This window comes from Dermacentor variabilis, chromosome 10, assembly GCF_050947875.1.
Source record: "Dermacentor variabilis isolate Ectoservices chromosome 10, ASM5094787v1, whole genome shotgun sequence".
Classification (NCBI taxonomy): domain Eukaryota; kingdom Metazoa; phylum Arthropoda; class Arachnida; order Ixodida; family Ixodidae; genus Dermacentor; species Dermacentor variabilis.
In genome coordinates this window covers 24,663,288-24,682,313 of record NC_134577.1, presented here as the reverse complement: position 1 = coordinate 24,682,313, position 19,026 = coordinate 24,663,288, and the positions used below count along the sequence as shown (strand labels likewise).

Here is a 19,026-nt window from a genome sequence, read left to right as displayed (position 1 = left end):
GGCAAACGACTTATTCCAGAAGAAAATCGCACGAACCAATAAGCTGCAAGCATAAATGTCGCGCAAGAAACTCGTGATAAAATCGTAAAGCAATAGCCATCCTTTTGCGAGGCACAGGAATAGACGGAAATGTACTGTAAGGGCGTTGTTCGCAAACATGCCGTTGACTGCGCAAAGGCCTCGAAGTACGCCATGGTTGCAGCCTTCCTGGGCAGCCTGGCCGTCTTTGGGGACGCATAACAAAATCGGCGATTTTTTTCACCAGTCTAAATGGCGGTACGGTTCCTTGCAGTCCCGGCGCTGTGTACTCTCGAAGTATATGTAGTCCTGCGCAGAGCCATAAAACCACGTCGAGTTAGTGGGTTTGTTCGAATCTGAGTGGTCGAGGGCTTTTTCGCAAGATATCTGAGATGCACATCAGGCATCGACTCAACACCGGTGTCACACAAAGCAGTATTGTTATCAAGTCCTCTCCGAATCGAATTTCCCTATCGCGATCGGCCCCCTTCCTAAACTTCCGAAAAGAAGTGAGTCGCGATGGAAAACTTCGATTTCGATCTCGCTCGATCGTGATCAGTAGTGCCCTATGCGACACCGGTACCAGAAACTAGTACCCATTCATGATTCACGTCATGTCTTACATATGTACAAATTCCAACAGCCGAACGTTTAAAGGAGTGTACTAAGAATTTTTCTGCGGACCAGTGTCGCTTTTATTTCCGACGCGGTGCATATGTTGAAGAGCGGTACGAAGACACGGACTAAAAGAGGAACATGTACGACGGACAGGCGCTACTTACAACTAAATGTTTTGTTGAAGAAACAGGATTGTATGTATATACAACCTGGAATAGCTCCACCGTGACATCACGACCTCCCTATCTCATTAGAAAAGCTCTCTTTTTCGGTAAGCGTCACTCAAGGGCAGCTAATACACGTTCCCTCGTCTTTTGCAATGTAGAAAGCTAATATCTCCCGTTCTAGTCTATCTCTAGAACGTGCCAGAAACCTGGTGTCACGAAGATACGGACGGATATTGTGACGTTTACAAGGTTCAGCCAGCTGGCCCCACGCATTATTTACGGCCCAATTATGCTCGCGCGCCCTTTCATTGAAGCACCCTCCGGTTTGACCGATATAAACCTGTTGGCAACTTAGGCGTATCTCATATACGACATTACTTCTGCATTCCGTGTACTGCGCTGCATGTTTCTTAGAGCATGGTTCGGGTTTTGCCTTTGCCAGCATAGGGCATATCTTGGCCAACTTACACGGTGCACTCAAGAGAAGATTAACACTGTGCCTTTGCGCAACCTTCTGGAGGTTGTGGGACACCCCGTGCACCCTCAGAGCACCGTGTAAGTTGGCCAAGATATGCCCTATGCTGACAAAGGCAAAACACGAACCGCCGTGTTTGTCGAAGCGCCGTGTTTGTCTCCTCCTCTTTCTGGTCCTGTCGTCCGGCGCTGTTTGAATTTTATTGTTACCATGGAACACCAACTCGCCCAATCCGCTGCGCTTCTGCAGTAGTTGGAGAAGTATGGGAGAGGCCTTTGCCCTGTAGTGGGCGTAACCAGGCTGAAGATGATGATGATACGAAGTAAAAATAGTAGTTTTACCCGCCACAAAAGCTCATAAATATTCTGTTACGAAATTTCCAAGCTTAAAGTCGTGCGCGCACCGCAGCCAAACACGTCTCGCTCGATGGACGCGGACACTCGCTGTCAAAACGTTGGCGTGAATAGCAGCAGCAGCAACGGACGAATTGACCTTCGTGCTGCCTCTCGCTTTAAAGAGAACTAAGCGGCGCGCGCACACAGCGCAGCCAAAGCTATCGGCCCTCGGCGTACCTACACTCAGTACTCATCGTAGTTTGCTTTAGCACTGTCTTAGCCGCACCATATGCAGCTGTTATACACGCCCCCCTCCCCCTTCGGTGCCTTGGCGGGGAGGAAGACGGCGTCCCCGCCATCCACCCTTGTGGGCGCGAGAACAGGCCGCCATCATCGGTTTTCACTCGTACCTGCAGCCTACGGCGTGCGGCCACGGTAATTATGCGGAAATTCATGTTGACGACGACGGCGTAAATGCGCCTGGATTGTTCATATATTTGCTGTATTACCTTGGAGACACGCGCCACAACGCTGTTTCAAAAAGTTCTATAGCGATTTTGCGGTAAACGCGACATAGATGTGTTAGCATCACGACGCACCTCTTTGAGTTCGCGGATTTAAACCGCGTTTACCAAATTACAATGTGCTGTTTAGGAAGATTACTCGACACAAGTCCTGCCTCTTCGAGGAGCGAAGTGCAACTGCCGGTGGTCTGGATCAGACCACTTTCAATTTTATACATGTACAGTTCTACCCCGTGACCGGTCTCCCGTACTTCACACTTTTTTTTTTCATTTTGATGCTCATAATCTTAACGCACTAACAGGCATATTCATATGGTCATCAGCCTAGTGGGAGAGCAACAGGTAACGGGAAGGCGAGTTTATTTGACTGCGTTGTCAGGCAAAGTAGGAATTCACAGAGTAATCCTTCAAGTTTCCTTGCGTAACGGCAACCAGCGGAAACTCGCAAGTGATTGCAGTAGCTGGCATAGTGATACCGCAAAGACCTGTACGAGCACTATAGCACGGCATTCTCGGTCGTTGGCTTTTCGAGATTGCTCTCACTTTCGGGAGATTTCAGCGCCACGACAGACCTCTTTGCGTGTGTCCACTTGTAGCCGAACGCGTATGCTGGCACTGTGCCAAGACGGCGAGTCCTTGGCACTGTGCCAGGAACGCCGTGTCCCATTCCCTCCCACGCGCATTGCGCTGTAGTCACTCGAAACATCCCGAAAGCAATTGTCTCCTCGAAAGTGAACTACCGACAATGCTGTCGCTGCAGGGGGCAGCCCTTTGCCAGCATGCAGTGTCGTTCGAGTGGTGTCGTTCGCTCACTGTTAAGCTCCATTGATCTGGTGTAAGTGAGTGTGAGCCTTGCCGCCATCCACCCGCATTTACCCGCAGGAGCCACCGATTTGCTGTGGCTTTCCGATGCTCAGCACGAAGTAGCCGATTCGATTGCACTGCAGCGGTGGCCGCATGTTGATGGAGGCTAAATGCAAGAAGGCTCGTGTACTCAGCTTTCAATGTTAGGAAAGAATCCCCAGGTTATCAACATTATAAGCTCACCATCGCGCCAAGAATACAGAATCAGTCAATCAACCACTCACAATTAGAAAGACCGCACCGAGCAGCACGGCCTTTATCTTCACGTCCAAATCCAAGGGGAAGGTGACCGTGAAGTTGTCGGCGTCGGTGACGGCCTCCGTACACAATCCGGTCCAGTTCTTCGTTATCGCGCCCAGCTTGGTGACGCCGTCCGTGGCTAGGATATCAAAGACCACGTCTTGGCAACAGATGGATATTGTACAGAAGGGGCCCTTGATCAGCAGGACAACGTTCCCCTGGCTGTCCAGCACCGAGAAGTTCGGGAATACGATCCCGAACTCCCTCCGGAGGGAGCCCATCAAGGCCATGGAAGCATCGCGAACGTCCATTACCTGCGCCCGAGGAAAAAATAATAGTAGTAGTAGTTATTCATTTCACGTGCCCCAAAACAACCCTAACGTGTGGGAGCTGGCGCACATATTGTTGCAAGCAAATCTAAGTAATGAATAAAGGAAAAATATAAAAATTTGGAAGAACTGGGCACGATAACAACCCGCCGACCATCCTCCACGACTTTTCTACGGCGCTCCCAGACGGACAACTAAGCAATGCAGCTCCAAGAAATGGCGCTGCATTGCTTCAACCGACCGAAAATCCTCTTTTGACGATCCTTATACCAAGCAGATCCTGGATCTACAGATCGACGGTGTGCAAGTCACTGCTCTCATCAGCACCGGGGCACACCTTTCTATCATGAGTGGTCTATTTCGCGGAAAGCTAAAAATATTCTTACACGTGCGATGACTCAAGTCGCCCGTGTCACCGATGGCGGAACAACTGCCGTTGTTGGAATGTGCATCACCCGCGTTTGCCCCGCTGATCGCCAGACAGTTCTATTCTCCGTCCTTGCCAAATGTCTACATGAAGTTATCCTCGGCCTCGACTTCCTTCGCGCGCACTCCGCCCTTATAAACTGTTCAGCCAGCACCCTCCGTGTTGATCTTCCTCTTCTGGACCCCACTGCCCAAGCTCTGAGCCGACTTTCCTCCAGCAAGTACGCCCACTTGCCACCGCAGGCGTTGATTTATGTAGACTTATGTACATTTATGTAGGACGCTAATTCCTGACGGTGACTATGTTTCGGCGTCCATCACTGACACCTTTCTCACCCATGGGGTCATAGTACCGCACACCGTTCTCTCTATAGTGGCGAACCGCATCTGCCTTGCGGTTGTGAATTTCAGGTTTGCGTGCTGCCGGTTGTGTGCTGCCGCAAGGCATCTCGCTCGCCTTCATTTGCGCCTTGGATGGACACGAAGTGGAAGATTTCACGGTGGCCACGTTTAGCTTTTCGGCTCATCAGCAGTCGTATACTTGCCGTGAAAGCGCCATTAAGTCGATGATCACTTCTGACTTAACACCGTAGCAGACTGAAGAACTCCACCGCGTTCTGCTTTCACACCTCGAAGTTTTCGACATTAGGGGCTGTCCCTCGGCCCAAGCCACAGACGTGACTCATCGCAGAAATACCGGCAATGCACTTCCCATTCATCGGCCTCCATATCGAGTGTCCGCCTGTGAGCGTCAAATTATTCAAACTGACAAGATGCTCGCCAAGAACAGCATCAAGAAATCTTGCAGTCCTTGAGCATCACCTATCGTGTTAGTCAAGGACTGCACACAGAGATTTTGTGTGGATTATCGGCAGCTTAAGATAATTACGAAAAAGGACGTGTACCCTCTGCCACGCATTGAGCATGCTCTTGAATGCCAGAATGGTGCCCGCTATTTCTCCTCCACCGACTTACGCTCCGGGTACTGGCAGGTTGGTGTGAACATGAACCGTGAAAAGGCACTATTTCTAACACCTGATGGCATTTACCAATTCAAGCTCATGCCGTTCGGACTTTGTAACGCTCCATGCAGCCACCTTTCAGCGCATGATGGGACTCTCTGCCTAGCGACTTCAAATGGTCCGCATGTTTATGCCACTTGAACGGCATCATCGTTTCTTCACCAACTTTATAGATACTCATATAGCGCGCCTCTCAGCCGTCCTCGACGTTTTTTTGTCAGGCTGGACTGCAGCTGAACTGTTCCAAATGTCACTTTGGCCACCGCCAAATCACACTGCTTGGCCATCTCGTAGACACTAATGGTGCGCAACCAGACCCGGAAAAAATCTGTGCTGTCCGGAACTTCCCTATTTTGCAAAGGATATCCGCAACTTTAGGGCTATGCTCATACTTCTGCCGCTTCGTAAAGAATTGTGCGGACGTAGCCAGGTCACTTACTGAGCTTTTGAGGAAAGACGTGCCTTTTTCATGGTGCCCTGAAGAGGCTTCTGCGTTCTCGCACCTCATCAGCCTGCTCACGACTCCTCCAAAGTTGCCCACTTTGATCCTTCTGCGCCTACCGAGATCCGCACCGATGCAAGTGCCCATGGATTCGGTGCAGTACTAGCCCAACGCCAACGTGACCATGACCGTGTCATCGCCTACGCTAGCCGCCTGCAATCAGCCGCTGAGCGCAATTGTTCAATTACAGAGCGCAAGTGTTTGGCCCTCGTTTGGGCGGTTGGGAAATTAAGACCCAATATAAACGGAAGACCCACTCTGTAGTTACCGAGCGCCACCCTCTGTGCTGGCTGGTCTCTATGAGATCCTTCCGGACGGCTTGGTTGCTGGGCCCAGCGCCTACAAAAATTTTCATATGTCGTCTGCAAATCCGGTTGCCTGCATCTGGATGAAGATTGCTTGTCTGGGTATCCTCCGGTGGACAACCTTGAGAACGCAGATGAGGACACCAACAACTCTTTCTTCCGCGTCGGACCTGATTCTCATCAGTGAAGAACAAGACCGCGACCCTTCATTCCGAGAAATCATGTCACCTAGAATCATCGCTAATGACTCATCAGCCCGCAACTTTGCGATTCATGAGGGTGTCCTATACCCCCCGCATTTGTCAACCTGATGGACCTGACCTTTTTATTGTGCCTAGTCGCTTATGACGTAGTGTCTTAACTGAACTTCACGATGCGCCCACTGCCGGTCACCTTGGCGTATCTCGCGACTACGAGCGTGTCCGGCGTCGTTTTTTTTTTTTTTTTTTTTGGCCAGGCCTTGCATGCTCCTTCTGCCGTTCGTCACCACTTGCGAATCATGTCAACGTCGCCTGTAATCAATCGACGTACCCGTAGCCATTAGTTCGCGTTCGACGACATATTAACTGGACGCTTGAACCGCACCCTCACGGGCACGCTCGCTATGTATGTTTCGCCGGACCACCTTGATTGGGACCTTGCTCTTCCCTGCTAACTTTTTGCGTTCTCGTCAGGATACAGCTCGATTTTCGCCGTTCTTTCTATTGTACGCGCGCGAACCGACTTCACCTCTCGACACCGTGTTCCCGCTATCTGCCGCCTCCACTACCGAGTACACCCGTGAGGCCATCGCGCGGGCTGACCACGCCCGTCAGCTTGCCCGCCCTCTGCTTACGACGTCACAAAGCAACCAGAGACGTCGCCATGAGGTTTCGCACCGCGAAGTGACTTTCCCTCCTGGTGCGCTTGTGATTCTTTGGCCCCCTTCTCGCCGCGTGGGCCTCTCGTTGAATTGTCTTTCCCAGTACAGAGGACCCAACCGTGTACTGTGCCAGGTGACACCTGTTACCTGCGAAATTGCCCTGGTCAGTTCCACCTCGCCCACTCTCATTCCCTCCGGTGACTTCCTGCATGTATCAAGGCTAACGATCTACCACCGTGCTTCTGACGACTGCCTTTAGTGCTCTGGGACGGTGCTTCTGCCGCCGGGTGTAGTGCTACAAAACAGTTATGTCATCTATCGAGAGCAGGTCTCGTAGTTTCATCGCTTCTGAGGCCGTTCAGTCAAAAGTAGTGAGTAGTTTTCGTGCGACTGCGCTGGCCGACAGGCTTGGCGTTCGACGATAGAACCAGCACTCAACGCCCAAAGATTTCGTCGGCCTCCATCTCCCCCTGCCCCTTCACCCCATGTATGGGAGCTGGGAGCGAAGAGCGCCAAGGCTGTTCACTCGTTTCCTGACAGCTTCGTTTGTAACCCTTCTCTGCCTCCTCTCCCTACAGACTCTGCCATTCTATCTGCCTTTCTTTGGACTTACACGCTAGTAGAAAGGTAAGCGCTGCAGTCTCTGCAATGCTTACCGTAGGTAACGAACACCTTCCAGAAGCGCTTGTGTTTAAAGCGGACGGAAGCGTCAACCGGTCAGCAGTCGAGATAAGCAAGAGAGATTTAGAGTATTGGCGGACAAAAAAAAAAAAAAGCAGGTATGAGGTTGATACGACCGGATCTCTGCGCTGCAAGGTGCATTATGAAGCATAAATAAAAAAAATAAGAAAGGTTAAGGATATGTATAAAGAAATGCTACATGAGAACATGTATAACATACCTGATTAAATCAAGCAAGCTAGGTCACTTTGTCATGCCCGTTTCCAAGGGGATGCCATTAAATCATCATCATCATTATGCTTTTGCGGGGGGTGTGGGGGCTCACGGATAATTGCAGAGATTATTGTTGCGACGCCCACGGAGTTCGAGAGGACATTGTGGGTACGCAATGGAACAAGTTTCCGAACGGCGTACGCGCTATTTGTACGATCGAATTCTAGCCTCGCAGTATAGGTTGGCCGATATATACGTGCCTGGAAGCAGCAACAACAGAGGCGGTTGCAGTCGCAGCGAAATGGCCGGAACAGCCGCAACACTTGGTCGTTGCGGTAGTCGAGCAGACTCATCTCGAACGATCGGATGTGGCCAAAAATTAGGCGTTGCAGACAGCGGCTCTCCTCGATCGCCGTGAAGACGAATTGGCCCATGGTGTTCTTCACGATGTACTTGTTTTGCATCTCCCACGACGTCACCACTGCGCGAGTTTAATATATGAACGCAAGTGTGCAGTCTGCCGACTTTCGTCCGGTCAGCTGTCTCAAGAATGTAATTCGTGCAGTCACTCGCCATTTCAAAGCGTAAAGGAAGAGACCGTACTTACGCGTGTACTTATCCTTTCCTGTAATAGGGTGTCTGTCACTGGTTAACAAATGTTCGACGTCATAACCCTCAGTGGAAGGCGCGCCTTTCTGTACCGGAACTTTCCCGAATGTTGTCGCTCGTCCTGTGCCTTGCCTATGGTGCAGCTCAGTCTTCTGTAAGCTGGTTACATGGACGACACGAATATGGTGGTGCAGATTTTAGAACTTGCGTGAGCGCAACGCGATTACACCGGAAGGTTCACTGAGCGCTGTGTGAATTGGCGAAGCTTTGTGGTCCGCAGATGTTTTCGACGATCGACGAGTGTGCTAGATACTATCATCGTCTTGAGAGTTACTTGTCTTGCCGAGCACAGTTGGAGTTAAATTCGTAAAGCAGTTTTGACAACCGGATCCCCCTTGACAACTTTTTGTTGCAATGAAGGGAAGGCTACGAAGGTAAAGGGCTAACGAGAGAAAGCGCGTGAGGAAAGAGTCCCGCATTTTCATCCGTGTTAGTTTAAGCTGGGGAAAAGAGCACATATAGCACTTATTTACAACGCCTATGTAAGACTAAGCACACTGCTGAGTGTTAAAGTTGGCCTATTTTGACGCCTTTTCTTCCCCCGGTTTTAATTACACTAATTACTATTTGTTTACAAGAGCAGCGCAGCCACCAACGAGCTCGTGCCAAATCCACATGCCCGGTTTCGTCTTCCTTCGCGCGATCTCTCTTAAGAGGCCCCTCACCAGGTCTGGCCATTTTGAACTGACAAGCGCGGAGCATATAATGCACTATAACGACCGTGTCTGCAAAGTGTTACATAGCTACCCGCCGCGGAAGGATACGAAATTTCACACCGAGCGCCGTTTTCCATTCGCGCGGCCGCCGCGCTTCAAGCCGGACGGTGACGTAGTCGTGCCCCTGCGCCTACGTAGTCGTGTCCACAGTGTGACGTCGCTCGTGGTGACACATCGAGAATTATTCAAGGCAACAGCTGGTATTTGTGTAGTATGTTGCTAGAATCGACGATATAACGCTTAGAGGAATAATAAAACACACGAAAAGCAATGTCTGCGTGTTTTACTTTGCACCGCAGCAAGATAGATGTACTTCCGTTTCGTCTGCCTGTGCCCACCTCGTGCACTCGCGCGCTTAGACATTGCAACTGTGTCATTGTCTACCGTGTTCCAGCGCGGGATCATGCTCTGTGATCCGCTTACGTATGCCTCAGTGTTCGTGTAGCACTGAATTATACCGCTAGTCAGGTGTCTCCATGTACAGCGGGCAAATTCATGCGCTGCGCGAAACGAGACAATCACAACAGCTCGCGCGCGACGCCGTCAGCGGAAGTGTGGCGCGCCGCAAAAAAAGAAAAAAAAAGTGAGGACGAAAATAAATGAAGGCGGGGTCCGTGACGTACGCGTCACGTGATCCTCGAGCTCCCGTTTGGGAGAACGCAGGGAAGGAATCGCGCTTGTGGAGGGAGAGAGTGTCTCACTTGGCAGTGCAGCTCGCCTCTTGAAATAATGGGTTCGCGGCAGTGAAATATTTCTATCTCGGCTATTAATGGGAGCCGATTTGAACATTTCTTGCGGCATAACGCTGCCTAGACGACACGGAACAACTTTCAGCGTGTAACGAAAATTTGCTATGCGGCCTGGTTTAAGCGCCTCCACCAAAATATTACGCGCGGAGAGACACAGACAAAGGAACTAATTGCTATGTGTGTACAAGATCAGTGCAGCTTAGTGAACAAAATGGAAACCGGCTGGTGTCAAGCCCACATGTCCGTCCTCCTTTGTGCCATGTTTCTTAAGCGCCTGTTGTATCGCAACAATATTTACTTGCGACACCTAGTGTTTGCACTCGTTTCATCTTGTATGTGAAACAGCTGGGCGTCGCATGTATCATCAGCAACTTTCGGCGATTGCATGCGCTCTTTGTTACGTGGGATGGGAGCAGGCTCTCACCGTCAACACCGTCATCTTCATAGGAACAAAGAGTGCATTGAGCTGTGGTCAACATTGTTGCAATATAACAATGTATCCGTTTGTTACCTCCAAGATACGTTCACAGTCGCTATGATACCCAGAGCAGTGGCCTCACAAAACCTATAACAAGTTGCCAAAGTGCGAAGGTTGCGCGATATTTAAGTGGTTAGCATGTCCGCATCCCAGTTGCGTATTAGAGAGTTGTAGGTTGTCCTTAAAGACATTTCTGCTTACGTATCCCTGGGTTACGGGCTCCGTGCGCGGCGCTTGCCTTAGGTCAGTGGAGCTTGGTATCTACCGCGCGACCATTTTCTCTTCTCACCTGAACTGCTGATTGGCTAGTCACCGTCACGTGACCGTGACGTAGCGGAAGCGCAGCCGAAGCAATCGATAGCATTCGCGCCGCGTGCCAGCGATCGACATGAATCTGTTTTGTCTTTTAAGGAATTAAAGCTTTTTTCTTGCGTTAAACAACAAAGGCAAGCATAAAAGCCCGTTGACCACGCTCTCCGTTGTGGCAACAGCGGAGAGTCCGAAAAAAAAAGAAGATATTTTGGTATAAAAGTTCACCCAATTTTCCATTTTGATGAAGTATTATTTGCAATATCGAACGCAATACCAAACAGAATCAAGGGGACCAACGAAGAAGTACATATATGCTTCCGCCCAGGCAAAAGCCGAAGAATTCACTGCAGGGAACTCCGAATAGGCTGCTTTCTGAAGCAGTAATTCAAGTGGACCCGCCGTGGTTGCTCAGTGGCTATGGTGTTAGGCTGCTGAGCACGAGGTAGCGAGATCGAATCCCGGCCACTGCGGCCGCATTTCAATGGGGGCGAAATGCGAAAACACCCGTGTACTTAGATTTAGGTGCATGTTAAAGAACCTCAGGTGGTCGAAATTTCCGGAGTCCCCCACTACGGCGTGCCTCATAATCAGAAAGTGGTTTTGGCACGTAAAACCCCATAATTTTTTTAAAAATTCAAGTGTGAAGTAAGGCACCAAGGCGACCAATAGATAATCTATCGCAAGTAACAGAGGACTCAAAAAACGAAACAACAAATCATAACAGATTATATCATTATTATTAGATCTGATATAGGCATCAGATTATATCAGATCTCACTCCAGAGATACAGCGTTAGGCTGCTGTTAATTCACTGCCCCAAATATTCTTGGTAGCCTGTGCCGAAAAGGTGATCGCGACACCGACAATGAAAGAAGTTGCGGAAGAATGCATAGGATGGGGTGGGGGGGTGGGGGGGACGGCAGTTTCTAAAAGTGGTTGTAACGTTTACCGGATTCGTCTTTCATGCGGACGTTTCTATGTCGGACAAACGAGGCGTTGTCTGAATGAGCTAATGCGCGAACACTCTAATGAGGTCAGTAAGCAAGGAAGAGATAGCTAGCCACCTCTCATTGCATTGCGTTTAAAGTGGCCGTGAGCAACTTTTTTTCTTGTAGGTTGTGCTGGGGGGTGGGGGGGGGGGTGTATTGTCAAATTGCAATGACGGGCGTGCACGGCTAACCTGTGTTACCCTCCACATCCAGAACAGTGGTGTAAGATTTCCTTGCCATTTCACTCCTTCCGAAGGAAAACTCTTTCTAATCGGAGAGGTTGCATTGTTGTTTTACGTTCACGCATGCTGCCGTGACGTGTTCCCGCGCTTTCCTTGCAAAGTGGCATACCTATACATGCTGTTGAAAGAATGAAGACTTATCGCCTGAATGAACACTTAACGCCTTGTCCTGTCGTCTTTCTTGTGTCTGTTGTTTTGCGCTAAACAAAGTATTCATGGAATGAACACTTGGTTTGTTAGTCAGTGCGGTTGTCTATATATATATATATATATAGTCTCCCTCACGCCTGGTCATTTTGCGCAGTTTCCGCTGAAGTCTACACGTCTCTCTCCTGCAATCAGGCGCAGCGGGGAGTGACACGTACTTTCCATGATCGCTATAGCTTGGTGAACAAGCAGGTGGTCGATCTGGACCAGGTATTCCAGGCCCCTGGGGCAGCCCGGGATGTTCGGCACCGCCGGTGGCGCCAATCCCGGGGTCGGCATTTGGACGTAGGGTGCGCGCAGCGCATCCATGTAGCTGCCAGCCACCGGCTTTCCGGCCACTGGCATTCCGGCCACTGGCATTCCGGCCACTGGCATTCCGGCCACTGGCATTCCGGCCACTGGCATTCCGGCCACCGGCATTCCGGCAACCGGCATTCCGGCCACCGGCATTCTGGCCGCGGGCATTCCGGTTGTGTGCGCTCCGGCCATTGCGGTATTCGGCACGGCCGCCGTGGGCTTCGGCGCCAGCGATCCTCCGGGTCCCGCTGCCGGTGCCGGAGCAGGTAGTGGTGCCAGCGGTGGTACCGGCCGTGGTATAGGCGGAGGTATTGGCGGTGGTGGCGGCCGTGGTACCGCCGGTTGTGCTGGCGGCGACGTCGGCCGCGATTCCCGCTGTGATGCCGGCTTTGAGGCCTGCCGTGATGCCATCGCGGGTGTGAGGCCTCCTTCCTATTCAAGAAAGCGCGGCAGCGGGTGAGAGCGCCTTGGCAGCTCCTTCGCAGACTCCTCAGTCGCGGTCTGCCTGCGACGTGAAAGCGCGCCGTGTGAAGACTACGTGGGGAAGCATTCTCGGTCCATGCCGAGCGGTCATTTACTTTGGCCGTGAGGGCGTGTGACGCTGAGCGTTGAAGGGAGACAGTAAAGTCTACCTTTAATAGTTCAGTATAAAGTCATACTTACTGAGTTAATCTGTATGCCCGTTTCCCCTCTCCCACCATCGTATCTTTTAAAGGGACGGACGACTGTTTGTAAGGACCCAGCTTCTTTTTATACATGGCGCAGCGAATATGTTTACACCTGCAGGGGTTACTTCCAAAAGCGCGTGGATATTTTGCAAGCAGGATTTTTCGACTTGAGCAGCCAGCTCTGACTGCTCCAGCAACGCTGCGAAGCGAGAGCAATACCGATAGCACGCCTCGAAAATTGTGAAAGCCGCCCATCGTCTCTGCTTTCATAGGAGTGAGCGAAACTGTGGTGAACCACCTATATTTTGACCTTTTCACGTCATTTTGAAAATAAAAACTGGTGCAATATAGGTTAGCGTTGTCGTACAGACCTTTCTTATATTTATACTACGCTTTTCCCAAGGTGCATGCCAAGCTCACGGCTGGCTCGTCCCCGTCTTCAATATTCGGTCGATACTCGAACCGAACCGACTCGCCCACAGCGAAGGCGAATGAACCTCTACTTCTCTACTCAAAACAAACGAACGCTTCTCTGCGCGTTGTAAATTAGGAAAAGATACTTATAATGGCGAAACCCGCCGTGGTTGCTCAGTGGCTATATGGTGCTCGGCTGCTGAGCACGAGGTCGCGGGATCGAATCCCGGCCACGGCGGCTGCATTCCGAGTGGGGCGAAATGCGAAAACACCCGTGGTACTTAGATTTAGGTGCACGTTAAAGAAGCCCAGGTGGTCGAAATATTTCCGGAGTCCTCCACTACGGCGTGCCTCATAATCAGAAAGTGGTTTTGGCACGTAAAACCCCGTAGTTCTTCTTATAATGGCGAAAAATGTACTGTATCTCAATAGTCATATAAAGACCAGGAGCCGCGTGACCTAGTCGAAGGTCACGTGAGGGGTTACGTGTGCATCTTGATTCTTTTGCTGCGGGGGGCGCCAAGGGTCATTTTTCGACAAGTTTATAGTGAAACGATTAAAATGTAAATACACGTTTAATGAGAAAATCGGGGCTCGTTCTATAGACCAGTCGATAGGCAATCCTTTCATCAGCGGGGTCATCTCGATTCATGAATCGAGCGGTTGTCTGTCCCTTTAAAGGACACTTCACCAGGTCTGGCTATTTTAAGATGACAAGCACAGGGCGTACAATGCGCGCTAACGATCGTGGCTGCTAAGCGTTACATCCCCAGGCGTCGCGGAAAGGGTTGAAATTTCAAAGCGAAACGCCGTTTGCCCTTCTCCTCGCTGGCACCCCGTTCCCAGCCGCAGCGTCGACGTCAGTAGCGCATGTGCGCCTACGTAGCTGGCAGGGCTGTGACGTCACTGACAGTGACATCGAGAATTATTCAAGCCAGCGTCTGTAATTTTTTAAAATCTGTTGCTTCACTAGACTGATTAATCTTCAGAGAAATAACAAAACATGTATATCGAATCTTGACGTGTTCTTGTTTTTTACTTCTACGGTAGCAAGAGATGTGCACTTCTGTTTCGTCTGCTTTGTCACGTCGTGCAGTCGTGCAAGCAGAGAACGAAACTACGTCATATTCTACTGTGTTCCAGCGCCGCGATCACGCTCTTTCATACGCTCGGTGCTCGTGATGGTGGCTCTGACTTGTACCGCGAATCCGGTGAATTCTCGTGCACAGCGCGATGAATCTCCCGCCGCGCGAAAGTAGTGAAGGCGGCAACCAGCGCTCGAGACCGTCACCGGAAGTGCGTCACTATGCTAAAACGCGCGCGCGAGATAGAGAGAGAGAGAGAGAGAGAAAGAAAGAAGGCGGGGCCCATGACGTATTCGTCACATGATCCTCCGCCTCCAATGTGGCAGAAGGCAGGCAAGCAATTTCGCTTGCGGAGGCTAGACGGGGAAGTGGCGGGAGTGTCTATGCTCGTGGTGTGATGCTCACCTCGTGAAGTCAATCGGTCGCGGCACTTTTCAAATATTTCTATCTCTGCCATTAATGAAAGTCGAAATATTCCTGCGGTTGGAGATCCCTTATAGGGCACGTAACAGCTTCCTGGGTATAACCGAAATTGCCCACGTGGCCTGGTGAGGGGCTCTTTAAAGCGAAGCTTTTTTTTTTTCCCTCTTTCTTCGTCTTTGACAGCGAAGCTGTTAGCCTCTCGGTGGTCGGCATTTTTCATGTCCTGTCCTAGAAGAAAAAAATCTCACCAGCAATGTTTGTACCACCCAGGCAAGCAAAAATGCAATGGCTCTTCCCCCTTGTAATGCAGAGGCTACAAGCACTCAACATAGTGAAGTGAATAGTGCATACATTCATTGGAATCACGCATGCAACGTACGTAACAGCGCATACGTTCCGATAAAGAACAAGCTCGAAGCAAGCATCTATCATCATCAGCAATGGCTCGTACCCCGGTAAGGGGACAACCGACGTAGGGTGTGCGGGCGCAAAGCCGCATTAAAGCACCACGGCGCCTAGGCGACACCAGGGAAGCGGCCGCTCTTCAAATCAAAGCTTTTGCACCCGTCGCGATAGTTTTGCCGTGATGGCATTGCTCGAGGTCGCGGGTTGGATCGCGACCTCGCCAGCCGCATTTAGACAGGGGCGAAATGCAAAAGCGCTCTTGTACTCGGATTTAAGTTCTCGTCTAAGATTCCTTGGAGACCTCCACTGCCGCGCGCCTCGTAATCAGATTGCGGGGTCGGCACGAAGGCCCCACAATTAAATGTTTAGCACTTCTGCCTCTACGCGTTGCACCGTGTGAGGCAATGACAGTGGTGGTAACCTTCTCGCGGGCTGTGACGAACAATGGCGCGCAACCAGGCAACATGCGAAGTGCCTCGTGCGGACAGTCGCGCGGCAACTTAGCGTTTATTTCGCGGGCTTCTTTCAATCTCTGACAAACTGTTCTGTGTAGCACGTATTGAGCAACAGAAACCTGTATCGGGAGTTTTTCACGTCGCTCTACAATTTTCTCATTTACACTTTTCATCTAAACATGGTATTTGATAAGTTCATTAATTAAGACTAATTATCTCATTACGCGGAATGAAATAAATGTAATTTGTGCATCACCAAGCGAGGCTAAGCAACATTACCTTGGTTCTGTCAAGTTACATGGCATTCGCATATTTTTTAAACTCTGGCTAAAATTAGCTCGCACACCATGTTTATACTTCATATATAGGTGGCGAAACGTACGTGTTGAATTTTCTACTACCGCGCGACCTCAGATAGCATTCAATGTGTGTGTGTGTACTTCGTAATAAAACCGGAAGATTTCTGAGCTTCACTGGAAGCAGGTGTATTCCCAGCCGCTGCAGCTCCATGGAAGCGCGGCCGCTTTTGGAAACGTTAAAGGACACTGCACATGCGTCCGTTCAATTGCTCGGAAAATTAGGAAGAAGCTGAAGCATATATAGTTTGTTAATACTAACATAATACGCACGTACCAGTCTTTGGCAATTTCTACAATATTAAGTACACTGGCGTTAAAAAATCCTTCGCAATCCATATTTGATTAACAGCATTATAACACTCTTCGTGTCTGGCCGCAAGATATTTATGGCTACGCCTGCGGCATGGCCGGCCACGATGAAGAACTCATATATTCCGGAAGCCGCGTGTGGGTGTGGTTCTCGCGGGTGCATTACACAAGGGACAGACGCAGCTGCCAAATGACTCTAGCGATTGGAGGGATGCCCGAGGCTACACACTGACACTCTATAAGAGCGATCCTTGCAGCCTAAACCACTAAAATGTTTTCCTTCTTGGTTTGCGAAAGGCAGCGCATGCACGGGACTAAGGGAAACTTACTCGTGTCAACGTTTTCGTTTGCCAGGGTCTTAGTGTCTTCGCGCTATATACCCGGTCGTTTAAGTTGCGTCCTCCATCTCATGTCGTTTGCAATACTGCCCCAAGCTGCAGGCGTACACTGACAATGTATACTCGGCTGAGTTCAGTCCCGGACATTACCGTCCGGATTATGGCTTAATTAGAAAGTTTCGTTTTTGCTTTGTGCGGGATACGTTAGAGATACTGACGTGTTTGGAGCTTTGCGCATGCATGTCGTATACCGCGAATATCAGCACCCGCTGAGCAGACGATGCGGATGAACACCTCTCTTGTTTACGAAATCAAGGGTTTGACGAAAACTCGTCTGGTCGGGATTGCTCATAGCCCAAGGTAGAGCGAACGTCGACCGAAAACACATAATTAAACGATCGTGTCGGCTCCCATACTGGGGAAAAGCAGACGAAAAGTGAAGGGGGGACGACGATTATGTACGTGGTAATTCATGGCGCAAACAGCGGGCATGAACGGAAGGAAGGCTGTCGTCATTGCGGTTCAGCGGGTATCAGTAGTCTGGATGATAGGCGACGCTTCACTCGAGCCACAAATTAAGGAAAATAGTCGTTACGTTAAAATTGTTTTCTGTTTCGTTTTTGGTCGACGTCCGTTTTACCATCGAATATGAGCAATCCCGACCAGACTATACCTCTCGAATTCCCTTCGGCCATCATATTGGCTAAGGAGCCGTGCAACTTCCACAGTGCTACAAATTTCACTTGAGATAGAGTACAAGCTCTTCACCACCGCCGTAAATTGGCCCATGCAGAAAAGAGGTTTGTTTGAATACTCCGGATTTGCATTGGAATTCAACAGAGAAACTAAATAACTATCAAATTACCTCGGCAGTCCTTTTGCATCACCGAGGAAGTAATGCGTGGCAGAGCGAACACGCCATGGACTGAAGCCCAAAGTCGAGGCCACGAGACAAAGGACAATTGATGAAGTGAGGGTAAGCGAGGGCTCTAATGGAACGCAGAGATTTTTTCTAGCGTTTGTAAAGTCGCGTACATTTTATTTGCTCTGCATCGAAGAGGGACTTAGTGATTGAAGGGCCCAAGGAGAGAGAGGGCGAGGGCAGTAGAAAGAGAAAAATGAAATATGGGGACGAAATAGCTGGCCTTACGGTGTTCGCCATGTGCCGAGATGTAAAAATGAAGTTCGATCATTCTAGCTTGTATAAAACATTTTTCAGAGGGGGAGGAAAACAAAGAGAGAAGGCAGGGATGTTTCTTAGAGTCTGCAAAACGTGCAAACGGCCTTAAAATAGGCGATTAAGTTTAAAGCCCCACGCCTCCTGGGAAAAACGTTATTCGAGGTCGTTGTGCTTTACTGAGAGCGATATCCGCTCTAGGCCTGAACGTCTGACGAGCCTGAACTACTGGGCATTCCGTCTCGGACGGACGCCCAGGCTCTCCTTGAGCGATGCCAAGCTTCACTGCGGCGGCCTGCGCGCAGCCAAATTATTAAGGAAACTCCACTCACCCCCTACGGCTCGCACAGCGGGTCTCTTCGTGCTGCAGCTGCAGGTCGTCGTCAGGACTGGTCCGGCGGCGGCCGCGTTCGGGGCGAGCTGCCGGGCACGTACCGCGAGAGCCCGTGTCAGCGCGAGGTGCGATGATGGCGATGGCGACGATCCTTGAGCATGGCACGCACCCACGCCGTTGGAGAACGAAGCCATAATCGGAGCTGGGAACGCGCAGCTAGGCACAGGAACAAAACTAAAAAGCAGACAACACGGGCAGATCCAACTCAAGCACCAGTAGCAAAGGGCACCAATCACGTCTCTCTCTCTCTTCCCGGACACTCTCTCCCCTACACAGAGACGCTCCTATCACGCACAATGAACTTACTAAATTATTTTACTTGGAGAGAACGGTTTTCCAGCCGCCTCACTCCAAGCTAAGCGGACCGCAGGCGGTCACCCTCGGACTCTTGCACACGAACTCCTACCCAAATGCGGCGTACCTTAACAGCGTATATTCCGAGATTTATCCGAATTGTTCTTGCGTGGCCTGTGGTGAGGTTGCTGCTTTGCCTCATATGTTCTGGGAGTGCGGGTCGCTGGGCCGGAAGTTCACCAAGGAAGGGTTGGACGCGCTCCTGCGAAGTCCCGTCTTTGAGGACCAAATCCTGGCTGTCCAGCACGCCCGCGACGCGCAGGCAGGCTAGATCTGTCAGTCCCGTCGTGGGATTAGCCGGATGCGCGTTTTATCGCGTTTTGCTGCACTCAATAAACGTTTATTCACTCGCTCACTCACTCACTCACTCACTCACTCACTCACTCACTCACTCACTCACTCAC

The 19,026-nt window shown here is 50.5% G+C and overlaps 1 protein-coding gene across 1 annotated transcript; it reads right to left on the bottom strand.

The window, feature by feature from the left end:
* Positions 1-2: 2 nt before the first annotated feature.
* Positions 3-18,416, bottom strand: LOC142559948 (phospholipid scramblase 2-like). The gene is made up of 5 exons (XM_075671649.1): positions 18,207-18,416; positions 12,103-12,746; positions 7,728-8,062; positions 3,226-3,555; positions 3-327 (listed from the first exon to the last, which is right to left on the bottom strand). Exons 2-5 carry the CDS (start codon positions 12,650-12,652, stop codon positions 259-261), a joined length of 1,284 nt encoding a protein of 427 aa, XP_075527764.1. The 5' UTR covers positions 12,653-12,746; positions 18,207-18,416; the 3' UTR covers positions 3-258.
* Between the last annotated feature and the right edge of the window lie 610 nt (positions 18,417-19,026).